Raw genomic sequence first — 26,174 nt, 5'->3', positions numbered from 1 at the left:
ATTAGCTATGTAGAATATAGGGATCATACATATATACATACCTACATACACACACACACACACACACACACATACATATTTATATGTGGTTTAAGTTCTAAAGATGAGATTTTGTTTATTTGCTCTGTATATAATTGTACACATTCATTCGATAATCATTTATTTAGCAGCTGTTATATGCAAGTACTAGGCTAAGAGTTTGGAGAAGACAAAAGGGAAAAAATAAAAAATAAAAATGAGATGGCCCCTGCCATCAACCAGGTGCTTTGTACAATTAGCAATAATTGCCTCCAGATCGGAGGATCAGAGTGCCCTAGTGTGTGTGTTTTGTCTAAAGATGAGAAGCTAGTTCCTGCCTGTAGTTCTTGTTAGGCTTGTCTACTTTCATTTTCTACCCCACTATTAAGTTGAAACTGAGAATAGTTGTTGGCTCTGATACATCAATATTAACAACTTGAAAATAAATATTGTCAGATCAGGCTGTCACCATGCACATGTGGAGGGCAACAATTTATTGGGGACAGCAATTCTGAAAATCACAGAAATTAGAACTGGAGAAGACCCAGGAGATCCTCTACTGAGTAATGAATAGGAAAACAAGAGATTTATTCTTACCATTTTCTATCTCCACAGGGATATTTCAAGAGCTGTAGCTTTAAAGGGTCAACAATAAACAAGAAGTATGATACAGCTGTTCCTTTACTCCCTGAGTTTTGGGGCTTATAAATACTGGGAAGGGCTGTATTCTCAATGGCAACCTCTCTGGAAAGTGAATAAGGGAATGCAGCAAAACAGATGTGAGGATGCAGCAATTTCTTCTGAAATAAGAGCCTGAATTATTAGGTGAAATTGCCACTGACTTGGAAGCTTTTGGGGAGAAGAAATACTAGATGTGGCTTCTATGCCCTCTAGTAGCAATCAGCTGGTAAAGTCAAAAAAGCAAATCTAAATGGTACAGGGTATAATGATGTTCTCCTACCTCAATAATAATTGATACATAATTGGAGAGAACTAAACAACTAAAGATTGTATCATATGAAGATCATCTGAAGGAATAAGGGATGTTGCTTCTTGAAGAGAGAAGATTTAGGAAATATAAAATCTCTTCAAGGGTTTGAAGGATTGCTATAGGAAAGAGGAATTGGACTTGTTCTTCTGGGAGCCAGAGGTCAGCACTAGGAAAACAAGGCATAAGTTGTAATATGGGAAATTTAAACTTGATGTGACAAAAATGAATGAATGAATGAAAAACACTGATTAAGTGCATTCTAGGTGTCAGATAGTATGCTAAAAAAAAACTCAAGGTAGTGGATTACAATCTAATAGAGAAAGATAGGGCAATACATTTAGTTTTCAACATATTTCAAGCTGGGGAAACATTCCAAAACAACAGAAGAGTTTGTGGATAATATTATTGCCCTTCCCCATGCCCACCTCCCACAATAACAAAGAGGAAGAAATAACTAACTATTCGTTGGTATGATTTTTTTCTCATTACTATAAATCTTTTATGAGACTAGTCTATACACATAGTGAGGGTTTCTTTGATGAAATTATTGATGGGAACCTGCAGGCTTTCCCATATGATTCTCTACAGTAGAGCAATCTTCACAGTCACACAAATTGTCAGAGAGGCCTAGGGAATTTTGTTCATTTTTTTGTTCAGTTGTTTTAGTCGTATCTGATTTTTTGTAACTCCATTTGGGTTTTCTTGCAAAGTTTGTCATTTTCTTCTTCAGTTCATTTTACAGATGAGGCAAACAGGGTTAAGTGACTTCTCCAAAATCACACAGCTCCTAAGTGTCTGAGGGCAAATTTGAACTTAGGAAGATGTCTTTCTGACTCCAAGCCCAGCACGCTATCTACTGCAATACCTAGCACAGCAATGTGGGGAATAAATGAGTCCAAATTTCCCTCTTTTTTACTACCAAAAAAGTGCATTTGACTTGATAGAATGAATACTTTAAAGCATTGATGGATATTTGATTTAATCAACATATATATTCTCTACATCAGTACAAATCAAAGCCCATACACACCTTTTTCATTCTGTTCACTTCTTGTTAATATGCCAACATCAATTTTCCATAAAGGATCTACTCAGTTTGCAGGAAGTCTTCCTCTTGGTCTTTTAATCTTTTGGCATCACAAGAGTAGCATTCAGACTCTTTTTTTGTTATCCCTCATTCTCACCAAATGACCATCACTTTTCTCATAATATATTTCCTGAATGATATTTTTCAAATCACTTCTCATACATTAGTAATTGAAGATGGTGTGTGAATGTATATGAAATATAGCTTATTGTCTCTCCCTCTCCTCCCCCCTTCCCACTGTTTCAAATGAGAACCCTTATTTTTGGAGAGTCAGTCCCTCCATTTTCTTTTGGCAAATATTTTAATTATTTTAATTCTTTGGTAATTTTTGTGTTTCTTTACTCATAACTGTATAATATTGTTTGTAGAGTATTGATTTTTAAATGGGTTTTTGTGTCAGACAACATGAGAGATGCTTTTGATATATTTGTAGGTCATTCATAAATATTATAGCAACATGCAGCTCTTTTTTGACCTAATGGGCTTTATTTTTATTTACTTTTCTTGACATTCTTTAAAAATATTACTTATATTTCTCAACATATTCACTTTTCTCTTCCTTCCAAATGTCATCCCATATAATTAAGAATAAAAATATTTTAAATCAGTTTGCCAAAAGTAGTCAACAATAACCACATATGAAATTATTTTCATTGTTCCACTTCCATGGATCATTACCTCTGTAAAGAAAATGGAAGTTACATTTTAATATATCTTCTTGAAGGTCAAATTTAGTGATTATTCAACATACTAATTTTTATTGTTTTATTATAGCTATTCCTCCATTTGCATACTAGTTAATGTAATGGATAGAGTTCTGGACCTCGAATCAGAAAACTTCTCTTCCTGAGTTAAAATCTCACCTCAGACATTTACAAGCTATGTGATCCTGGGCATGTCACTTAACCCTCTTTTTCTTAGTTTCTTCATCTGTAAAATGAGTTGCAGAAAGAAATGGTAAATCACTCCAGTATCTTTGCCAAGAAAATCCCAAATGAAGTCACAAAGAATCAAATATGACTGGAATAACAGAACAATAACAACATCATTGTGTATGTTATTTCCTGGTTCTTCTTACTTCACTTTACATTAATTTATATAGGTTTTTCCAGGCTTTCATCATTTTGATAATTTCTTGTGGTATAATAATACCTATTACATTCACAAACCACAATTTGTTTTTCCAATTGCTGGGTATTTACTTTGTTTTCAGTTCTTTAGTACTACAAAAGTGATGCTGTTAATATTTGGTTATATAAGACCATTTTTTTCCATAACTGACCTTCTTGGGATGTCTGTCTAACCACAAAATCTCCAAAACAAAGTATATGGATATATTAGTCATTTTCTTAACACAATTCTACATTTCTTTCTGGAATGACTAAATCATGATTCTGCCAACAGTGTATCAGTGTTTTAGTCTTTCCACAACTGTTCAGCCTTGATTATTTCCATCTTTTGTCATCTCTGCCAATTTGTTGAGTGCAGGTTAAAATATCATAATTATTTTGATTTTTATTTCTCTTAGAAGAAACTAGAAATAATATTTCATATGGTTGTTAACAATCCAAAGTCATTTTGGAAGTTTTAATCAAAACCCTTTATCTATCTATTAGAAAATCACTTTGTTCCTATAGTTTATGTTAGTTTAGTTTTCAAGCAAATAGCACAATTCCTGGCATTTGATAAGCACTTAATAAATGCTTGTTGATTTATTAATTATTCCTTGCATATCTTTGGTTCTAGAGTCTTGTTAAAGATATTTGATGTGAATATTTTTTAATTGGTCACTTTTCTAGTTGTGTTGATTTTATTTTTGCAAAAAAATTTTTAAATTACGTAATCAAAATGATCTATTTTCTTTTTTGTGGTAACTTTTATCCCTTATTTCTTCATCTAATCATAGTTGCAAAAGTTAACTTATTTGAATTTCTTTTAATTCTTTCATGGGGTGACCATTAATATTCTATTTTAGTTGACTATTGGCAAATGGTGTAAAATACTGTTTCAACATGCAGTTTTAAAAGCTTAGAATTGCTGAAGACACTAAATTTCCTAAATGCAGTCTAGCTTACTCTTTTATTCAATTGTAAGCTCTATGCATTGTCTATCTGCAGTGCTTGTCCAGAATAAATGTACTGATGTATTAATTCAATGGGTTGCCCATTCAAATATATGTCAGAGTATGGACAATATGCATTCTTTATCCTTTGAGATTTTCCATCATGGCCAACCTTTTCTGCATAGCCATAGCTCTCAATTTAAAAGTGCTGCAGTATATTGGACATTGGTATAATAAGCACTAATTTTTAATGCTAAAAAATTAGCATCTAGAAGACTTTGCTACCTACAAGGAATTTTTCTCCCATTTGAACTCTACTCAGGACATTCTCAATGGCAGTGATGTATACTTCTGGGAAGTCTTTCCTCTGATTTATGCTTTGCTTGATGCTGATAATTAGAGAAACAGATGAGAAGACTCATCTTCCTGAGTTCAAAATTTACCTGAGGCACTTACTTGCTGTGTGACCTTGGATAAGACACTTAAGCATGTTTCCCTAAGTTTCCTCATCTGTAAAGTAAGCAGGAGAAGGAAAAGGCAAGCCATTTCAGTAACTTTGCCGAGAAAACTCCAAATGGGGAGATGAAGACTTGGATATACCTCAAATTACTGAAAAACAACAACACACACATATGCCATAGATAATTTGTTTACTACATGTATATATTTAAAGTGTATAGATATCAGGGAAACATATGTATATATAAAAATATATTTATTAAAGCTGTGACTTATGCCCAAATCCTGAAAACAGTCGAAGTCCGAATGTTATAGAAAGTACTACCAAGAAACTGAGTCTCCAATCTCCATTTATGATCCCTGTTTTCAAATATCACCCTCTTATAACATATTATAATACAAAATTGATATGTAGGAATTACAGCCCCATAACTCCAGTGTGGGAAAGGAAGAAATTAGGGAATAGAAATGACAGTAATATATTCTAGTGAAGACAAAGTGATTAATGAGAGACCACAATGCCAAACATATAGGAAATAAAATTCAAGGTTTATTCATTCTTTAGAACATCTGCTCATTTTTCTTTAACTTCTGCCCTGAGATCATGTTCAAGGAATGAAAGTATTTGAATCGGACCTCTTAGAATTCAAATGTTCTCACGTGATTTCTCACTTCTTAATAGTCAAATCAGTCAATAAACATTTATTAAACACCTACTGTGTTCCAGGCACTGTGCTAAACACTAGGGATACAAAAAAAGATGAACCAAGAACATGAAAAAAAGACTTGGGTGAAGAAACATAAATGTTCATACTCTTTCTTTGAATTGTGTCTATCCTGCTGAAGTCTTTTTAATCTATATATTTCCATAACACCCATGGTCTCTAATCTATATAGAGTTTTTAGGCTATGAAGGATGCTAATCTTTCATGATATATAAATCACAAACAGAAGATAAATCTCAAAACAGAAAGCCCAGAGGCTGCCCAGGCAGCCAGACAGTGGGGAGGGGATCCCAGCTGTGCTTATTGTTCATGTTTTAGCTGCTGAGTTCCCCATCTCCTACACTGCAGGAGGGGCCCTAAATTGGAATTCAAGAAAGAAAACTGCTGTGGCCCTACCTCTGCCTCCCCAAGGCATATGTAGTTCACTGGGAAGGAGGATGATAAAAGCTTTCCAATTCTCTATTCCCACCATTTCCCTTCACCCACCCACCCCCAATGCCAAACAGAGAAACACACACAAAAGTAAATCCTTTATGCCAGGATTATTTGGTTTTCAGCAGGGAGATGAAGTAGTAACCTAGGTCAGCACCTTACAGTTTTTCAACAATGGTATTTGTTGTTATTCTTTGGGAATAAATAGTCACAGTAGGTGGGTGGAAAACATCTCTAGGAATTACTATTGTTCTTCATACATGATCCCCACCCCCATCCCCATCATCTCATTCAACAAACAATAAGTTCTTTGAAAATTTATCACATGGAAATCAGAGTCAGCATAGTGTATTGGATAGAACACCAGCTTCAAAATCAGGTAGACCTGGATTCAATACCCATTACTGACACATGCCAGCTGTGTGACCTTAGGCAAGTCACTAATCTTTCAATGCCCAAGGCAACTGTCTAAGAAAATAGGTTACAGAACTCTTAGAAATATGCATTAATTAAGGGATTTCCTTATCTGATGCTTAATGCACAAATGAAGTCACAAATCAGGATTTAAAAAAATATATATGGAACACAGTGCTACATACTGGGAATACAAGGTGCAATTCTGTAAATGAAAAAACACATTCTAATTCTATTAAGAGATTCAGATAGGAATTTGCAATCAGTTGATACTTTAAAAAAAATGTCCCACCACTATTTATAAAACAAGGTGATGTAGAAAAATAGAGCACTGGATTTACAATGAGGAATCCAGATTTGGATTCTGCCTTGGATACTTAACTGTGTGACTGTAGGCAAGGCTCTTAACTGTTCTAATTTTTGGTTTCCTCATCTATAAAAATAGGATAATAGTAATATCTATTTTAAAAGAGGATCAACTGAGACACTGCATGTAATGTGCTTTGCCAATGTGAGCTATTATTATATTTTGTTGATAATTATTGAAAACCCCTTGGATAAAAGGGTTGGGAGAAAGTCTCAGAGGCTCCAACCCAACTAGAAAGATTCTCTTTACTCACCACACCTTGATAAGTATTTCCCCTTATATTTCTGTGTAATATTATATACTTGTCTTACTTTCTATATTTGTTAACATTTGTTTAAGTGTTTGAATCCTTTTTCTGAAATTTTTTATCATTCATCTTAGTTGGAAACCCCCTGCAGACTAGCACATTTTATGTAGTACTTCATGCAGACAAGTACTTAATACTTCCAAATTGAAAATCAGTAGGGATTAAAAAATTAAGGGAATTCAACTGAACAAGTTATTATTGGCTGTGCCATTCATAGCTGAAAGCAAGTTCTTTCATGTTTCTTTTTGTACATTTCTTCTTCCCTCCCCCATGTAGATATTCATATCTTTTACTTATTTCCTTCTTTGTAACTTAGGAAGGTCTAGAGCAGGAGTAATCAAACTTTTGTTCTTACTATCGTTATAGTATTAAAAATTATTGAGGATCTGTCCAAGGAGGTTTTGTTTATGTGGGTTATATTTATTGATAATTTACAATATTAGAAATAAAAATGAATTTTGAATTTTTGGGTCCTCTGAAAGATTTCAGAGAGCCCAGGATTCTCTGGATCTTTAAGAACCACTGGTCTAGAGAATGAGTGTACCTTTTGGACAATTATTTTTTATCACTCAAATCCAGTTAAGCAGCAGACATTGAATCTAACACTTTTATGAATAGGAAGACTTTCAATAATATTGCTAACCCATTGTCATCTACTTTTTACTCAAATACCTTCAAAAATGAGGAATCCACTATCTCTCAAGGCACGCTATTGCACTATTGTACAGCTCCCTTAAGGGAATCTAAATCTACCTCTCCTTAGGACTTATTGTTTTTGTTCCCAAGTACACAATCAGAGGCCAAATAGAACAATTTTAATCCCCCTTCCATTTGATTTTTCCTTTAAATACTTAAAGACAAATATTATATAATCCCTAAGAGTAATTAAGCCTTAGAAGGATGGAGTGACTTGCTCAAGATAACTCAGTCATTCAGTGTCATAGTAAGAACAAAAAGCTAGGTCTTCCACTAGAATGTAAGCTTCTTGAAGAAAAGGACTATGTCAAACTTGTCCTTGGATCCATACAGCCAAGCATTATGGCTGGCACATAGGTGCTTAATAAAGGTTAGTTATTGATTGAGCCCAAGTAATGAGTTCTCTGGTCCTCTATTTTTGTGTATCCTTTTCTACTTATCTCTCAGACTTAGTTTTCATTGACCCGTTCTTGCCTTGGTCAAACTCGCTACAGTGAATTGCTCCCATTGAATAATATGGGAAGGGGTTTGCTATGGGAGAATATTGAGTAGTCATACTTGTACATGGGCTTTCCAAAACATTTCTTCTTTATCTTCCCCCAGTGAGTCCTCAGAGAAAGACAAAACTACACCCAAGAAAACCCTATAAGAATTAGGTGATAGATCCCAGGGGATAAAACAGGCACATTCCTAGGAGCTGGATCTGGAAGGGGTACTGTGGGAAGAATGCTATATTTAGAATCAGGGCACCTATGTTTGAATTCTGACTCTGTTATGTGTTACATTATGATCTTATGTCAAAGCTTGGATAGCTTTTCTGGACTCAGTTTCCTTATTTTTAAAATAAAAGCATTAGAGGAAAGACCTGACAGAGTGGTGAAGTAAGAAGAAATAATACAGTTCATTCACTTTCCTGCCCCATCCTGATAACTACTTCATAATGACCTAGAAAAGGACCAGACTGAGTTAGAACCAGAAAAGTGGAAGACTGTAAAAATAAGAATATTCTCTCTTCCATTAGACTAAGTTTCCTGAGAGCAATAATGGTTTTTGCCTTTTTACTTTTTGGTATCCCCAACAAATACCATGATGTATGACACATTATAGGCATTTAATAAGTGTTAATTGACTGACTGACAAGGAGATAGGGTTGGGGAAGTAGGTAACACTCAAGCCTTACTTTCATCTGAACTTGTCAAAGGTGACTAAAATATGTGTATGTGTACATAATTAAATGAAAAAAATATCTTTCTTTCAACAAGAAAATAAGAGGAAATAGATAAAGAGCCAGAAGGGGAAAATAAGAGGGAGGGATATTCAGGAAAGTAATCATCATAAGCAGAGAAAAATACTCATAAAGAATGGATCACCTGTAAAGATTTAAAAGAAAAAAAGGAAAGAACATATGATTGGGCTCTGAGTTTTAAAAAGACAAGAGGGTCAGAGGAGTGGAAGCAGATTGCATCAATACTAATATTAAGTACACTTCTCATTATTACCCAATCCTTCTTTATAAAGAGGAAGAAGAAATCAACAGGAAGAAAAATACAGCAGAATAGGTTGGAGGGAAACATTCAATTAATGATACTAATTTTGAAAAATGAATGGAATTAAGAGGATAGCAGAATGAATTAGAAAGCAGAATGTAACAAAATACAATTTGCAAAAAATATACTTGAAGCATAAAGATTCATGCAGTGTTAAAATGAGAAGCTAAAGAAAAGTCTACTATATTTATGCTAAAGTAAAAAAGCCATAGGTAAACATTTTGATTTCAGAAAAGTAGATTTGATTAAAAGATAAATAAGAAAGCTACACTATCCTGAAAGGTATTGTTGAGGTTGGGAAAGGGACCCCAAAAGTTTGGGATTACAGACTGGTATCGGAAGGTATCTCAAAAAAATTTATAGGCTTGAATCCATTTCCTTATTTATTGCAATTGTAATGATATTACAAGCAGACAAAATTCCAAGAGAATTTAGCAAAGTGTTAAGAGAGAGAAGACACCTTTATCCAGCTTTCTATCATTGACATGCTAATTTTATGGCCCAGAACTTGGTTCTCATTGACCAATAGATTATCACTATTACCTCAGGAGTTTGGTCCCTATGACTCCCCCTAGGCCAGAAGTCTGATATCTAGACTGCTAAGTCCAACTTTGTTGGACTGGGTGATTCAGGTCACTTAGTTGTTACGTAGGTGCCTCCTTGGGTGTAATCAATGCTGCCACTGGCTTTATTGGTCTCTGCTACTGACTCTGGTTGCTGGAGGGATCTCTAGTGACTCTTCTGACATTTTGAAGTTCACAAGGATATACCCTGATCATGTCCATCTACAGGCACATACATATTCATTCAAGATCAGGAGATAAATACAAAAAATACAAAACAAACAAATAAAAACAATCATTCACCTTTTGTTCATGGACACTTGTTGGCTGATTGGGAGAGAGGGCCTATTGCTCCTCTAGTAACAGAAAAGCTATCTGAAGTTAATTGATGCTTCTCATATAAAACCCAACAGAAAAGAGATCAAGAGATCAGCTGTTTGAAACTTTAGTACTGACATTCAGCTCTGGCTCAACTTTGACCAAATCACTAGTTTCCTGGCTTCTCAGCCAACTATCATATATTATTTGTTTTTTTAGTCACTCATGCTCAGAAACTTGCTTCCAAAGTTGTATAAGTTAGATTAACAGTGGACAAAGAATATTTAACATGCTCTATATAATTTATCAGGAAAAAAGATGTGCATATGTTTTAAAGACAAGGTTTTCATTGGTCAGTCCCCCATTATATTATAAAGCAAGAGCTTCTCAAAATTTTGATCACTGGGACCACCCACTGAGAGTCTCCAAAAGCCTTTCACAAGTTCTAAAGCATTTCACTTAAGGTTTAAGGCAGAAAGCTACTAGTAAAATTTCATTTTAGGAGAAACTCTAAACACTATAGAAGAAAAACCTAGGGTATCCTCATAATAAATAAAGCCATGACAAACTAATAAGCAAAAATTTATTGAACACCACTCTTTGCAAGGAACCACACAAGAAGATGGGGATATAAAGACAAAAGTAGAACAATTTCTGCCCTCAAAAAGCTTACTTTGTACTGGGGAATATAACCAGTACATGATATATCCCTTTCAGCAAAGGGAGGTGGAAAATCATCTGGATATATGGACAAAAGATTATTCTTTCAAGTAGCTTTTCGACAAACTTGTAGGTGACTCATATTCTTCTTCTGAACATAGATTCAATTCAGCCATTCATAAAATGCCATATCCAGTCTGGGCAGCTGACCTGATGCCTCCCAAAACTCTTTTGCCTTGTATAATGTTTTTAGATTTGGGACAATGCTGTTCCTCCCCATGTTCCATAGTGAGCTGACCAAGAAATAGGGCTCAGGTATTCTACCTCAAAATGTTCTTGCCTTCACCCAACTTTTAGTCTGACTGCTTATTACATATTATTATATCTTCTGTATGGGCAATATATTATTTCCAACTGTTTTTATTCAATATGTATTTGGATGCTTTTCAAATATAAGGGCAATAGTCAGATATGTAAATGTTGCTGAAAAGGATAACATGGAGATACTGGTCTTTTCGGTGTATATCCTGTTTCTTGAAATAACAGGAAGCAATATTTGACAGAGCCATAAATAGGACAAGGCTTTATCTAAAAGCACCAAAATTGATTGAGTATCGATATTACTTGTAGTGCATCAGCAGCATAGAAACAAATGTGCTTAGCATTATTATTAGTTAAATTAACTATACCAAGTTTAAACCAAGATTAAACGTTCTTCTTCCTCCACAGTAGAGATACCTTGGACAGATCACAGATGACTTTGAACACAGCAGTTTCAGTTGAGTGATGAGGACTAAGTGATAAGGAGCTAAATTTCAAAGGGTTGAGAAGTGAGAGAAAAGGAGGTATAGACTGATTTTTTTTTTAGGAGTTTGAGAAATGAAGGAAAGACAAAGAATGGTAACTTGAGGGAATAAGGTCTAGTAAAGTCATTTTCTTTTGAAGATGGGAAGACTAGGAGCTATTTGTAGAAAAGAAATAAGTACAAAAGGAGAGACTGAAGATAAGAAAAGGGGAGATTATTGAAGTATAATAAAGGTAAGAGGAAAGAAAATCAAGAGTATATGTAGATTAAATATAGATCACAACATAGTATTTTCACCTTTTGTTGTTTGCTTGCTTTTTGTTTCTTTTTCATTTTTTTCCTTTTTTATCTTTTTTTGTGCAGCATGATAATTGTGGAAATATGTATAGAATTGCACATATTTAACATATATTGGACTACTTGTCTGGGGGCGGTTGGGGGAACAGAAGTAGAAAAATTTGGGAACACAAGGTTTTACAAGAGTGAATGCTAAAAACTATCTTTGTATATATTTTGAAAATAAAAAGTGATTATTTTAAAAAGAATATATGTAGAGGAGTTTACCTTGGCAAGAAGAGCTACTTTTTTATTAGAGACTGGAACAATGGAGAAGAGAGTAGAAGATGATGTTAAGGGGTTTTGAAATGAAGAGAATGGGAAAAGAAGGAGCTTGTCAAGTGGCCTCTTTTTCAATAAAGAAGCAAGATTCTCAACTATGAGGGAGGCAGAGGGAGGACAAGAGTGAGAGATGATATCAAGGGGGTTGGGAATGACGAAAAGAAAGGGGAAGCCTACAATAAATGGTCTAATATTTATCTTTAATTCTACAAAGACTGTAGTATTTCATGGCTTGCAGCCACACAATAAAATGTGAGCTTTTGATAACAATAATCATCATGAATTCTTTTTGCTATCACAGTCTTTAACTACTTTCCTTCTCAATTTCTCATCTCTCTTATCCCAGGGGACCTGAGAGATCACTTAAGGGAAAATGCTATGCTGCTGAAATGACTTGAGCTTGGGAATTAGGAAGGCTTGGTAATGTCATGTATGACTGAATCATGACTCCATTGGTGCCTCAATTTTTTTCTATTTGAACAATGGAGATTTCAGTACTTACCCCTTCCCTAGGCTTCCACTACCTGCAGTGAGCCATCTTCAATGAGTCCTGTAGAGTACTATTTTGCTCTCCAAGAAGTCTGTTATTGAGTCTTCATCAGTAATAAGGGCTATTAAAAGATCACTGTCAAGATTTGTGTAACAAATTATGTAATTTTTGGTTACTAGGTTCTTTGGTTACTAGGAACTGAAAAAATCAGTTCCCCAGCTGACTTGCCAGTTGAGAGACATTGGGAAATGAAACCTTAACTGCTTAGGGAAAGAGCTTTGCTAACTTTGCTAACTGGGGCAAGTTACCCCAAAAAGAAATTTTGGAGAATTATTAGGATTTATCATTTAGTTCCATGAATTAAAGTGAAGGATGAGGAGGGAACAGAGATTCTTTGGATTAAGGTTGAGCTTGGAATTTTTTAACCCCCAAAACTCCCCTGGGAGTGATAAACCCCCGTAAGGTCTTGAAAGGCATAGAATCTCCTTCAGCTATTCCAGCCAAATTAAATTAATCATTTTGTTCCTTTCTTGCCCTCATCCATGTTGTCTCACTTTCCTGAAATGAATCTTTTATATTTCCTTTACCCCAATCTCCTCTTCTTAGTGAAATGGCTCTCTTACTTTGTTTCAATTCAGTTGTCAACCTCTCTGTGAATTATGTCCTCAGACCCACCTTACCCAGAGAAAAGTAACACTAAACATTCAACAAACATTTATTAGGTACTTCTTAAGTGCCAAGCATTGTGAGTAGGCACTCAGGATGAAAAGACAAAAGCAAACAACTCCTGTCTTTAAGGAACTTATACTCTAATATAGGGAAACAATATATATGTGTGCATATGTATGCAGAAATATGAAATAAATGCAGAGTAAGTTCTTGAGAGAGAAAGCTTATATAACCAGAGAGATGAAGATAAGCTTCTTGTGGCGTTTCAGCCATATTATTTCATATTATCCCCCTTCATGTACCCTATGTTCCAATCAGATTGACCTACTTGCTGCTTCTTGTACAGGTCATTCCCTCTCATGTTCCCATGACTTCCCTATTTGGAATAGAGGCCCTCCTAATCTCACCCTCTTGGAACCTCTGACTACTTTCGAGTCATCTTAACAATGTGAAACAGTACTCTAAGGTCTATATAAAACTTCCTTTGACCCAGCAATATCACTACTAGGTCTGTATCCCAAAGAGATTTTTTAAAAGGAAAAGAACTGAAAAGTAGAATCTGGGTCCTTCAAAAACTGTTATCCATAAGTCCATTGTTCATAGTTAATATTTTCATTGTTAGGAAATAATGCATGTTAAAGCTGTCTCCAACAACTTCAAGTCATAGTCATTTAATTATATTTGTAGAGTAGAGGTATGGAGGAGGCAATGTCTCTCTTACTTTGTCTCAATTCAATTGCCAACCTCTCTGTGAAATATGATCACAGAAAGATCAAAAACTATTTTTAATAATGCAAGTAAGAAATCATATGCTTTCATTTGCCTTTAGACTCCATAAGTTCTTTCTCTGGAGCTGGATAGCATTTTTCATCGGTCTTTTGAAATTACCTTGGATCTTTATATTGTTGAGAATAATTAAATCAATCAAAGTTGATCATTTTACAATATTGCCAGTTATTGTGTACTCTCCTAATTCTGTTTGTCTCATTTTACAGCAGTTATATAAGCCTTTCCAGGTTTTTCTGAAGGGGTTCTACTCATCATTTCTTATGGCATAATAGTATCTATCACAATCATAAACTATAACTTGTTCAGCCATTTTTCTGTTGATAGGTATCATCTCGATTTCTAATTCTTTGTCACTACAAAAAGAGCTGCTATAAATATTTTTATCCACACCAGTTCTTTTCCTTTTTTTAAAAAAAATCTCTTTGAGATATAGTGATATTGCTGGGTCAAATGTAGTTTTGTATAGCCCTTTGAGTAATATTTCATTTTGTTGAAGTGACTTGAAAGAAACCAGAAGTTCCAATAGGCTGAGATTAGGAGGGCCTATATTCCAAATATGGAAGTCATGGTAACATGAGAGAGAATATTCTGCACAAGAAGCAGAAAAAAGATCAATTTTACTGGAACATAGGCTACATGAAGAAGGATAATATGAAATAAAACTAAGAGGTAGGCTACCACCAGATTGTGAACATTTGAGAAAAAAAACAAAGGGAGGAGTTTGACTTTTGAAGTAATAAGGAGCCAATGAAACTTCTTGAGTAATACCTATACTTTAGGAATATCATTTTTGTGGCTTTATAGAGGATGGGATTGGAGAAAGAAAAAATAATGAGTGGAGAGACCAGTTAAGAGGCCATTACAATAGTCTAGGAAAGATGTGATACAGTCATGAAATTTTATTAAATTTACTTGAAAGTGAACAGAATTAAATTAACTGAACATCTCTAGACTTCAGTTTCCTCATGTATAAATTGAGAGGATGTGACTAGATAATCTTTAATATTCCTTCTAGTTATAAATTCATGATTCTTTGATTTTATGAATTGAAACATAAAATTCTAGAATTGACTGGATATTAAGGATTCTAATCTAATTTAACATCTTCAGTTTATTTTTACAGATGAGGAGTCTGAGGATAAGAGAGATTAAACAATTGATCATAGGGCCAATTAGTAGAAGAGAGGGACTAGAATCCAAGCTTTCTGATTCCCATTTCAATATCTTTCTACATATCACATTTCTCTGTATGTCAACAGAACTTGAATCTTGTTCCCATACATGCTTTCCATGTCCTAGAAAAGTTGAATTATGTGAAGTCAGATGGCCATTCATATGCTGTCCAGTGTGAAGGGTTTGGAGGGATGGAACCTCAAAGGAATTAATTAGGCAAAATCTGGCGCAAACAGATGGTACATCCTGAAAGCAAGTTTCTTTACTTCCAATACCATTATTGTTGCTTCTAAATAAAATCAGTAATTCCTGAAAAGATTATCTGAACTCTCATTTTACCTATGAGCTATAAAATCAAAGACAATCATTCTTTAGAACATATGAAAAATGTTACAAAGAATAAAACTCTTGCTTCCTCCACTCAAATATACCCTACAAATATAATTAAATGACTATGAACTCATTAAGTTGTTGGAGACTGCATTAACCTGCATTATTTCCCAACAAGGAAAATCTTAACTATGGAAATGGATTTATGAGGAATAGTTTTTGAGGGACCCAGATTGCATTTTTCTCTCAATCTTTTGTTCCCTTTCATGCTTGAACTCCTTGAGAAAATTATCTTCTTTCTCATTCTCTTCTAAAGTCTCTGCAGTCTGGCCTCTGACCTCATAATTCAAATCAAACTACTCTTTCCAAAAATTACCAATGGTCTCTTAATTTTGAAATTTAATGGACTTTCTCAGTCCTTATCTTTCTTAACCTCTCACACTGTTAATCACCCTATTCTTAATACTCTCTTCTTTTTTTTAGGTTTTTGAGACATTGCTCTTTCTTAGTTCTCCTCCTATCTATATTACCTCTCCTTCTCAATCCCTTTTGCTGGGCTTTCATTTGGGTTGAGCCTACTAACATCCTAACTATTGCTTTTCCTCAAAGCTCTATTCTGGACTCTCTTTTCTTTTTCCTTCTATAGTATTTCACTTGGTGATCTTACCAGCTTTGATGGGTTTAATTATCATCTCTATGTAGATGATTCTCCAGTCTATTTTTCCATCTCTAACCTCTCTCCTGGCTTCCAGACTTGCTTCTTATTGGATTACTTATTGGACATCTCAAATCTTATAAACTGAAATCATTATCTTTCCTCCAAACCTTCCCTTCTTCTTCACTTTTCTGTTACTGTTGAGGCATCATGATCCTACCAGACATCCAGGTTCAAAAGCTTGATGTTATCTTTGACTCTTTACTTCTCTCATCACCATCCCCCATATCCAATCTGTCATCAAGTCCTATCTGTCTTACCTTTATATCTCTTATAACAGTCCCTTTTCTCCACTGCTACCACCCTAATACAGACTCCCATCACTTCATACCTAGATCATTGCAAGAGTCTTCCAAGTCATCTCCCTACTTCAAGCTTCTTCCCACTGTAGTCTATATTTTACTAACCAAAGTAATCTTCCTAAAGTGTTAGTCTGACCATGTCATCTCCTCCTACTCAAACAAATTCATCAACTCTATATCATCTATAATATCAAGTATAAAAATTTTTATTTGACTTTTAAAGCTGTTTACAACCTGTTCTCTTTTTACCTTTCTAGTCTTCTTATGCTTTACTATCTACCATGAAATCTAAAATCCAGAGACATTTGTTGTTGTTCAAACATTTCAGTCATGTCCATGCTTTGACACCATTTGGCAAAGATACAGGAATAATTTGCCATTTTCTTCTTCAAATCATTTTACAGATGAGAAACTGAGGCCAACAAGCTTAAGAGGCTTGTGCATCACAAAACAGTTAGTAAATGTCTGAAATTGAATTTGAACTTAGGAAATGAGTCTTCCTGACTTATACTCAGCATTCTATCCACTGTGCCACATAACTGCTCTCCAGTGATGTTGCTTTTTTATTATTTCTTACACAAAACACTCCATCACCTGATTCCACTTATATTCACTGGTTATTCCCTTTGTCTAGAATACTGACCCTCCTGGTTTCTGTGTCCCACCTTCCCTGGCTTCTTTTAAGTGTCACCTAAAATCCCACCTTCTATAATAAGTCTTTCATAGTCACTGCCTTGTTCAATAAACTCAAGTAGCTCCTGATTACCTAGGAACAAATACAAACTTTTCTGCTTGGCATTTAAAATCTCCAAGCTATCTTTCATAGCTTATTACATATTACTCTCTATAATCTAGCTCAAATGACCTTTTAGCTATATCTTATATGTGCTATTCCATTTTTGTACAAACTATTCTTTATGTTTGGGGGCTGGGAGAGAGGCACTCCTCCCCCCCCCCCCTAGAATCCTTAGTTTCCTTAAAAGTCCAGCTCCAGTTCACAAATGAAGCCTTTCCTAATCCTCTTAGCTTCTAGAATCTCTTCTCCCCAAATTGTTTTTATCATTTTACATGTTTTTCCCCAATTTCCATACTAGCAGCAGTAGCAACAGACTATAAGCTCTTAAAGAGCAGAGACACTGCTGCTTTTGTGCCTCCAGCACTGCGGACAGTGCCTGGTACAAAGTGAGTACTTTGCTAATTATCCCAGTTTTACAGATAAAGAAAAATGAGGCTGGGAGATTTGGTGACTAACCATGGTTATACAGATAGGAAGGTTTCAAATGCAGATCCTCTTGACTTTAAGTCTAAAATGCTATTATTTCACCATGAAGTTATACAAGAGACAAGTCTCTATAAGGAAGTTCCAGAAAAATATGACAAAATCCATAGTTGATTAATCGATCAAGAGTTATTAAAAAGGGACCTAAAACTAGTCTATGTGGTCTTTTTTGCTAAGCTAGGAGGATATTGTAATGCTAGATAGAGACCATGCTATCCAACAAACTGTTCCTCTGGACCCCTGCCTGAAACTGAAGCCTGGGGTAACTAAAGAGGTCCTTGGTTTGACCTCATGTGACAATTTTAAGTTCCTCTCTTCTGTATGTTATTCTGAAGACTCTCAGTTAGATTTCAATTCTTGACCTGACTTGCCTCAGGGAAGGTGAAGAAAAGATGTGTCCTCTTTTATTGAGCACAGCTTGATAAAGCAGTCTCATTCACATAAATTTCATTTGTGTTTCTCTGTTTCCTTGTTCTCATAGTTCATTGCATCTAATGTTTTGTGACATTATTATAGGTTTTAGAGCTGTGTAAGATCTTAGAAGTAAAATCAACTTTCAAAGAAAACAGAGACCTAAAAAGTAAAATGACTTGATCATGGTCACATAGATAATAGATACCAGAGTATAATCCCAAACTTTTTTGACTCTAAATCCATTGTTTTCCCCACAACTCTACCATATTGGCTGACATGTTTGTGATTTCCGAACCTACAATGATACGAAGAAATAAAATGACTTCTCAGGCTGAAAAAACAGTTAAGATCTTCCCACTTCCAGTCAAAGTCTTCCCCTCCCTTACTACTTCTCTTCCACTTGACCATCAATGAGGAGAATAAGCTGTCTAGGGAATGTATATTATGATATTCAAGAGACTGGTTTTCAGATTTATTAGAACCTAAGCCACTTTTAAGCCACAAAATAGTATTAACAAGTCAGATGGCAAAGCTATGAATAGCAGGAGAATACCCACTGAACCACAAGATTGTTCTCCAGTCCTGCCAGTCCTCACTTGTCAGGGTATTATCACCACCATCTCCCAAATTTACATTGTGTTGTTTTTATACATATTTATTATATTTTTTTCATTAAATGAAACCTTTTTGATCGTCTTCTCATCCCCCATCCTACTGAAAAAAGAAAAAATAAGTTTCTTACAATAAATACGCATAATCAAGTAAAATAAATTGCCTCATTAGCTGTGCTCAAAAAATATGCCTTATTTTATACATGAGTCTGTCATCTTTGTGTGAGGAGGTAGTATCATGCTTTCTTAGTCCTCCAGAATTCTGGATATCATTGCATTGATCATAGTTTGAGATGCTTTCAAAGTTGCTGTTTTTAAGTGTTAAGTTGTTCTTGGAAAAATTATTCTCCAAATCTGTTCATTTAACTATTTATCATATTTATAGGTAAACAAATTTATACAATTTATTCATTATTTATAAGTTTAAATTGTGTATTTTTATAATATTGATACATGAATTGTTAGTAATTGATAATATGAATTGTTTTTCTGATTCTGCCTTCTTAATTCTGTAGCAATTCACAAGTTTTTCCATACTTCTTTGAAAGCATTCATTTCCTCATTTCACAATAGCACACAGTAGTGCACAGTAGTATTCTAACTCATTCATATTCAAATTTTCAATTCAATTAGCATTTATTAAGTGCCTAATATATACTAGGTACTGTCTAAGTGCTGGGAATATAAAAAGAGACAAAAGACAATTTCTTTCCTCAAGGAGTTTACAAACACATAAAATATTTGATTTAATCAGTAATTCCATATGTTGTTTTCCTGATTTTGCCTTTCTTGCTTTACTACATTAATTTATGAATCTTCCCATGTTCTTTTAAATTTTTCATATTTGCCATGTTTTTTTTACTATGCAATGATATTCTATTATGTTCACGTGCCCCAATTTGTTTTATCATTCCACAATCTATAGAAACTTACTTTTCCTCCCATTCTCTGTATCACAAAAACTATTATTATTAATATTTTGCTCTTTGCTAATACTTATTTTAGAGACGTATGGATTCAGTATAAATAACCATAAAGAACACTCATGGTCCTACACTTTCTGACCTCTAGTCCCTTCCAATACCAAAATTCTATTATTTTAAATTTTATTCATCCTCAAGACTAATGAGAATCAGAAAGATTGGCAGCAAACTAACAAGCAGCTGGTGCCACATACTTCCACTGTGTTTAAGCTGTGCCTCTTAAAGTCCTGGGGGAAGGACAAGTGAAAAAGAGCAAGATGGGACAGTTGTAGCATATCCAAATAGGTCCCCTTACCACTCCCTCTTCTAACTACAAATTTTTATTAAATTTATAATATCCAACCACTTAATTTTATTATTTCTATTTATCATTTTTGTATATGTTATATACCTCCTATTGGATTGTAAGCTCCTTGAAGGCAGGGCCCATAGCCTATTCAACTCTATGTCCCCTCCAGTGAACGGTGAACATTGTTGATATGACCATGAGAGAAATGATGACTAGTATTTTATGAAGCTTTAAGGCTTATAGCACATTTCTTCCCCCACCTACCCAATTACCTTGTAAGGTAGGTAATTTAAGTACTTGGTTCAAATGCCTTTTTCTGTACACTAGCTGTGTGATTGTGGGCAAGTCCCATAGTCTCTACAACCTTCAGTTTCCTCATCTATAAATATTTTAAAAATAATAGTAGTACCTCTACTCTAAATGAGATAATGTATGCTAAGTTCTTTGCAGATCTTAAAGTGCTATATAGAGATCAATTATTGTTAGTGTGATTCTATCTATAACATTGTCTGGGCTCTGTCTGCAGAGATATGTTCTTTAAATGGAAGAAGTTGTTATTAAATGTAAATTTTGCCCTCTGCTTTTTTTCTAATTTTTTCTTCCCTATCTGTATATTATGGTTTAGGCACAGCTATCTCAAGCATTGAATGGTGTTTCTGATAAAGCAAAGGAAGCTAAAGAGTTCCTAGTTCAGCTCAAGAACATACTTCAGCAGATCCAGGTAAGGATATCTTGGGGCCATTTGAGGATGACTCCATTCAAACCATCTTCTGAGAGGAGAATTATAAAGTGATCAGTCAGGAATAGAATAACAAGTTCATTTTTGAGGATTGTATTAGTTATAAAATTAAGCTCCAGTGTTGACCCTTGTAAATATGATAAAAGCAAGATATTGACAATTAGCTGACAGCTAAGAAAAGAAAGGAAATTTATTTAAATAAAAACTAATGCCTCCCTCTTCCCAAAGTCACTTAATCTCATAACACCCAAGGAAACTCTCTTAGACTACAATTTACAATCAGTCACCAATCTACAATAGTGGAAGTAGTTTCCATAATATAGTTCCCTACAGCCATGAAATCAGAAGTTCAAATAAACAAAAAGCACAATAATTATTCACATTTAAAGGATACTTTAATATGTTTTGTTATATATCACATGCATAATATAATATGTTTTGTATTTATATAGTTATACAAAGCAGTTTCCTTAAGAGAGGTTAAGCAGCTTGACCAGATCACATAGCTAGTAAGGGATTTTTTTTAAGGTCAAGAGGCCGGTGAGTTCATTGATCTTTTCACTCTATCACAGCTTCCTCCAATATATTTATAGTCATGTTTATATAATTAGATCTTGAATCTTGCTAAGCATTAATCCATCAAGCTTTCAAAAAGGAATAAACTGTAAAATCACTGAGTTGTTGGAGATTCATTAAAGACTAATAAGCTGAAGTAGGTAGTCATGAAATATTTCAGACTATAAGTTAAAAAGGAGGATGGGGAAGAAATACAAAGAAATAAGATAGTCAGAATCTACTTAGATGTGGTATAAGGGGCATAATGGAATCGAGAGAAATAAAACCTTATAGTAATAGCATTACATCTTAACCTTTCTGCTTGATAAATCTTGATTTCCTCCAGGAAAATGGGCTGGACTATGAGGCCTGCCTGGTTGCTCAGTGTGATGCCCTGGTTGATGCTTTAACTCGACAAAAAGCCAAATTACTCACCAAGGTCACTAAAGAGCGGGAACACAAATTGAAGGTGAGTGACTGGAGGCCTGTTTCCTTGGAAGTTGTCATCTAGAAATAATCTGTCTTTCAGTACCCATTCACAGTCTCTAGGGAATAGCGTTTTAATGTTCTTTGTTATTGTTTCAGTCATGCCCAACTCTTTGTGACCTCATTTGGGTTTTTCTTGGCAAAGATGCTAGAGTGGCTTGCCATTACTTTCTCCAATTTAATGTTCTTAGCTAATAGAAAATATCACATTAAACACTTGCTCTTTCTACAGAACATTCATATGAATATACTAGAGGCATATCTTTTCTCTTTTAGAGCCGACATGCTTTAGGCTCATGTCATCTAGGAAGCTTTCATCTATTGTCAAACTTATCTGCCCCATTATATAGTCTTATAAATATACATAAAATTCTTACTATTTTTTTCAGTTACTGTATTTACATGTGATTCTATTAATTAACTAGAAGGCTATCATCTTGACTATTTAATTCAAGCTGTTTAAGAGTGTGATCTGGGACTACTTTTAATGTATATAGGATTTATGGTGGAGACTCACTTAGAATACAAAGGAGTCAGGGAACCATTGGGAATATTTTTACTTTGTTGGCTCCTAGCTTCCAACCAGGAAACATGGGATAATATATGTATATGAGATTGCAACTGACTTCCCGGTCATCCACACAAGATTACGGAATCCATATAATATTACAGAATAAAGTTTTATCAAAAGAAGAAAAAGATATAAGAAATTTTGAAAGATATATACAAAGATACAAGTATGAGGATGTTCTGACAAAGTCTTTTTCTTGTAAGTTCGACTTTGGCCTGCTTGGTCATTGCAGACCTGAGTTCTACATCTGGTTTTCCCATGTGACCATGGTCTAGAAATTTCAAGTCTCTATTTTGGGGATATTCTGTAACTCCCGATATCTATATATCTTTATCTATCTATACATATATATATATTTTGCTGAGGCAATTGGGGTTAAATGCCTTGCCCAGGATCACACAGCTAGGAAGTGTTAAGAAGTGTCTGAGGCTAGATTTGAACTCAGGTCCTCCTGACTTCAGGGCTGGTTCTCTATCCACTGCACTACCTAGCTGCCCCTTTTGTCAACATATTTCAAGACCAAAAGGATCTTGTGACTAAATTACTTGGGGGGAAAAAAAGTGGAGTAAATAATTTTTAAGGTCTTTTTAGAGCTTTATAAATCTATTGTAATTTCATACATGGATGGAAAAAAAAATGAAGTCCATTGAGCTACCCATGGATCACATAGGGAACCAATCACTACTACTTTGGACCATTTCAATTCTGCATTTTCCATATTTGGGGTCAGGAAGTTACAGTTGAGTGCCTAATCTAAGATCACTGGACAATGGTTCAACATTGTTTCCTACCATAGATGACATGCAGAATTCAGGTACAAAGAGACCTCCAAGCAGATCTCATCACTTATTTTTTTTTTTAATTTGCTAATTATTACTGTCCCTACTTCAGCCTTTGTTTTGTGGTTGTTAGGTCGTTTCAATCACATCCTCCTCTTTGTGACTACATTTGAGATTTTCTTGGCAAATATACTAGAGTAGTTTGCTATTTACTTCTCCAGATGAGAAGCTAAGTGACTTGCCCAGGGTCATATTGCTAATAAATGTCTAAGGCCAGATTTGAACTCAGGAAGATGAGCCTTCCTGACTTCAGATCCAGAATTCTATCTATTTTGCCACTTGGCTGCCCCTGGTCTTTTATTTAATTTTCTTCAAAAGGCAGAAAGTAATGATGATGCCCCACTGGGAACTCTTCTCTTCTTTGCAGGTGGTTTGGGACCAGATCAATCATTGTACATTAAAGTTACGTCAGTCAACGGGCCTAATGGAGTACTGCCTAGAGGTGATCAAAGAAAATGACCCTTCTGGATTTTTACAAGTGAGTATCTTCATCATGTCTTTGCTGGGGGAAAGAGGATGTTTTTTCTCTTTTCTGCTAGCATGGCCCCCATGCATATTTGTTTAAAAATAAAACCCTTTCCCATAGATTTGGAATTATGTTGATTTTGTTTTGCTTGTTATTAGGAGAACATTAAATTATAAAATTATAGAAGTAGCTAGGTGGTGCAAATAGACAGAGGATTTGGCCTGAAGTCAGGAATATCTGGATTCGAATCCAGTCTCAGACACTTAATAATTATTTCACCCTGGGCACACAACTTAGCCTCTATTTGCCTCAGTCAACTTAGACTCTATTTGTCTCAATTCCCTTAACTGTAAAATATGAATTATAATGGTATTTACTTTGTGAATTGTTGGAAGAATCAAATGAGATATTTGTAAAGTACTTAGCATAATTCCTGGCACATAGTAGGTACTATATAAATGCTTATTCCCTTTTCTCCCTTCATAATGGTGGAAAGAACATTAGCCTAGAAATTAAATGAACTGGGTACTTGTTTTGACTGTTCTGATAAGTAATGCATCTAAGAAAGTTATTCAACCTCTATGAGCCTCAGTTTTCTTGACAAAAGGGGTTATTGAACTGAAAGAGTCTTAAGTTTCCTCCCAGCTCTGACATAGCGTGATTCTACTTTTTTGTGTTTTAGTAACCATACTTCTATTCTTTTACCTAATCCCCTATAGAAAAGTCAAGGATCATGGTAAAGTGACCTCTGTAAAGCAAGTTAGACATAGTCCAGTGATGTCAGGCTGCTTAACAAGGTGTCCTCTCATGGCAAGTCAATGCTGTTATTTCTTCTCACATTCAATAATATACAAGACAGAACAACTTTCCATTTGTCCTTTGGGTAATCCAGTCTTAGAATTTGATTCCTAGCACAGTACACTAGCTCAGAATTGTATAATTTCTGGAATAAAATAATGATGCAGATGAAAGTTTAATCCTCTTTCTATAGAAAGAATAATTAATTACCTTGATTATTCCCTAAGGGCTGTGCAGAGACAACTGAAAGTTCATAAAAGCTACTAATGCCTTATCCATGTTCCCAGGAACCAAAGATTCCTGGAATCTTATCCTGACCTTAGGTAAGACTCTCCCTCTTCTTCGCATAGAGATAGATTACAACTGTGGAACAAGACATTTTAAGAGGTGGCCATGTTTTTAATTGTTTTTCTTGGCTATTTTTATTTTCAAGTAAAGGCTTCTATAGAGAAGTGGGAAGGTAAGTTAATGGATGGTAATAAGGATGCAAAAAGAAAATGGCATAAATAAAACATTTTAAAGTGCACAGAAGAACAGAATAGAACAAGAATTTCTAAAAAGAACACAATACCTAGTACTCATTAGGAAGTCAATAAATTCATGTTTATAGATTTTTTTTTGACAAACAGGACAAATGTATTACTACAAATAAAATTTAATACATACTTTAAAAAAGAAACTATATAGAAATTCATAATTTCACATAAAATTCTGGTTTTTGTTTTTTGTATGTTGAAATGTTTCTATTCATTGGTAATTATGTTTCTAATTCTAAAATTCACTCTTTTGGTAGAGAGCAGAAGAAAATATAAAATGGATAATTTCATTATCCTAAATAAAAAGATTTTGTACAAATAAAACAAAATGTCACCAAGATTAACAGTAACTCAATGTTTGTTTTCTTTTGCTCTTAAAAATCTAATTGACAAAACATTGTTGTTCAAAAATTTGAAATAAGGATTATCTTTTTCATAAAATTTTTTAAAATTTCACAATAAGATTCACTGCAAAGTTCCTTTAAATACCAAATTTTACATCTCACATTTAATTCCATTTTTAAATAGTTTTTTGCAAAATAATAACAAATAATTTTTGCAAAATAGTTAACATTGATGTAATACTTTAGGGTTTGTGATGAGCTTTATCTCATTTGATCCTCACAACAACTATGTGAGGTGAATTCTATTACTATCCCAATTTTATAGATGAGGAAACTGAGGCATATTGGATTAATTGATTTACCCAAGGTCACACAGTTGGTAAATATTTGAAGTAGGATTTGAATTCAAATGCAGCAGTCTTTCCACTGTACTGACTGCCACATTTTCTTACAGGACTCTGTGTCTCTGTCTCTCTCCTCTTTCTTCTCTCTTTCTGTGTGTCTCTTGTCTCTGTCTCTGTCTCTGTTTCTCTCTCTCTCTCTCTCATTCTCTGCATCTGTCTATTTCTGTTTTCATCTCTCTCTGTCTGTCTTTCTATTTCTGAAGTATTTTGAGTGTGTAAGCCTAAACAAATTATTTAATGCCTTCCTGTCCTGCAACCCTAAACTCTATAAATAATCCTGTTGTCGCAATTTTCCATTTAACCTTTTCTTTGAAGATTCATAG

The 26,174-nt window shown here is 34.5% G+C and overlaps 1 protein-coding gene across 1 annotated transcript in view; it reads left to right on the top strand.

Annotated features, from left to right (window-relative positions):
* Positions 1-26,174, top strand: part of TRIM67 (tripartite motif containing 67) — a 70,387-nt gene that overhangs the window by 18,284 nt on the left and 25,929 nt on the right. Inside the window, exons 2-4 of the mRNA XM_031966885.1 lie at positions 20,739-20,834; positions 21,754-21,876; positions 23,671-23,781. Coding sequence (XP_031822745.1) covers positions 20,739-20,834; positions 21,754-21,876; positions 23,671-23,781 — 330 coding nt within the window. The remainder of the gene's footprint in view (positions 1-20,738; positions 20,835-21,753; positions 21,877-23,670; positions 23,782-26,174) is intronic.

Source organism: Sarcophilus harrisii, chromosome 4 (assembly GCF_902635505.1).
Source record: "Sarcophilus harrisii chromosome 4, mSarHar1.11, whole genome shotgun sequence".
Taxonomy (NCBI): Eukaryota; Metazoa; Chordata; class Mammalia; order Dasyuromorphia; family Dasyuridae; genus Sarcophilus; species Sarcophilus harrisii.
This window is presented reverse-complemented; position numbering and strand designations above follow the sequence as displayed.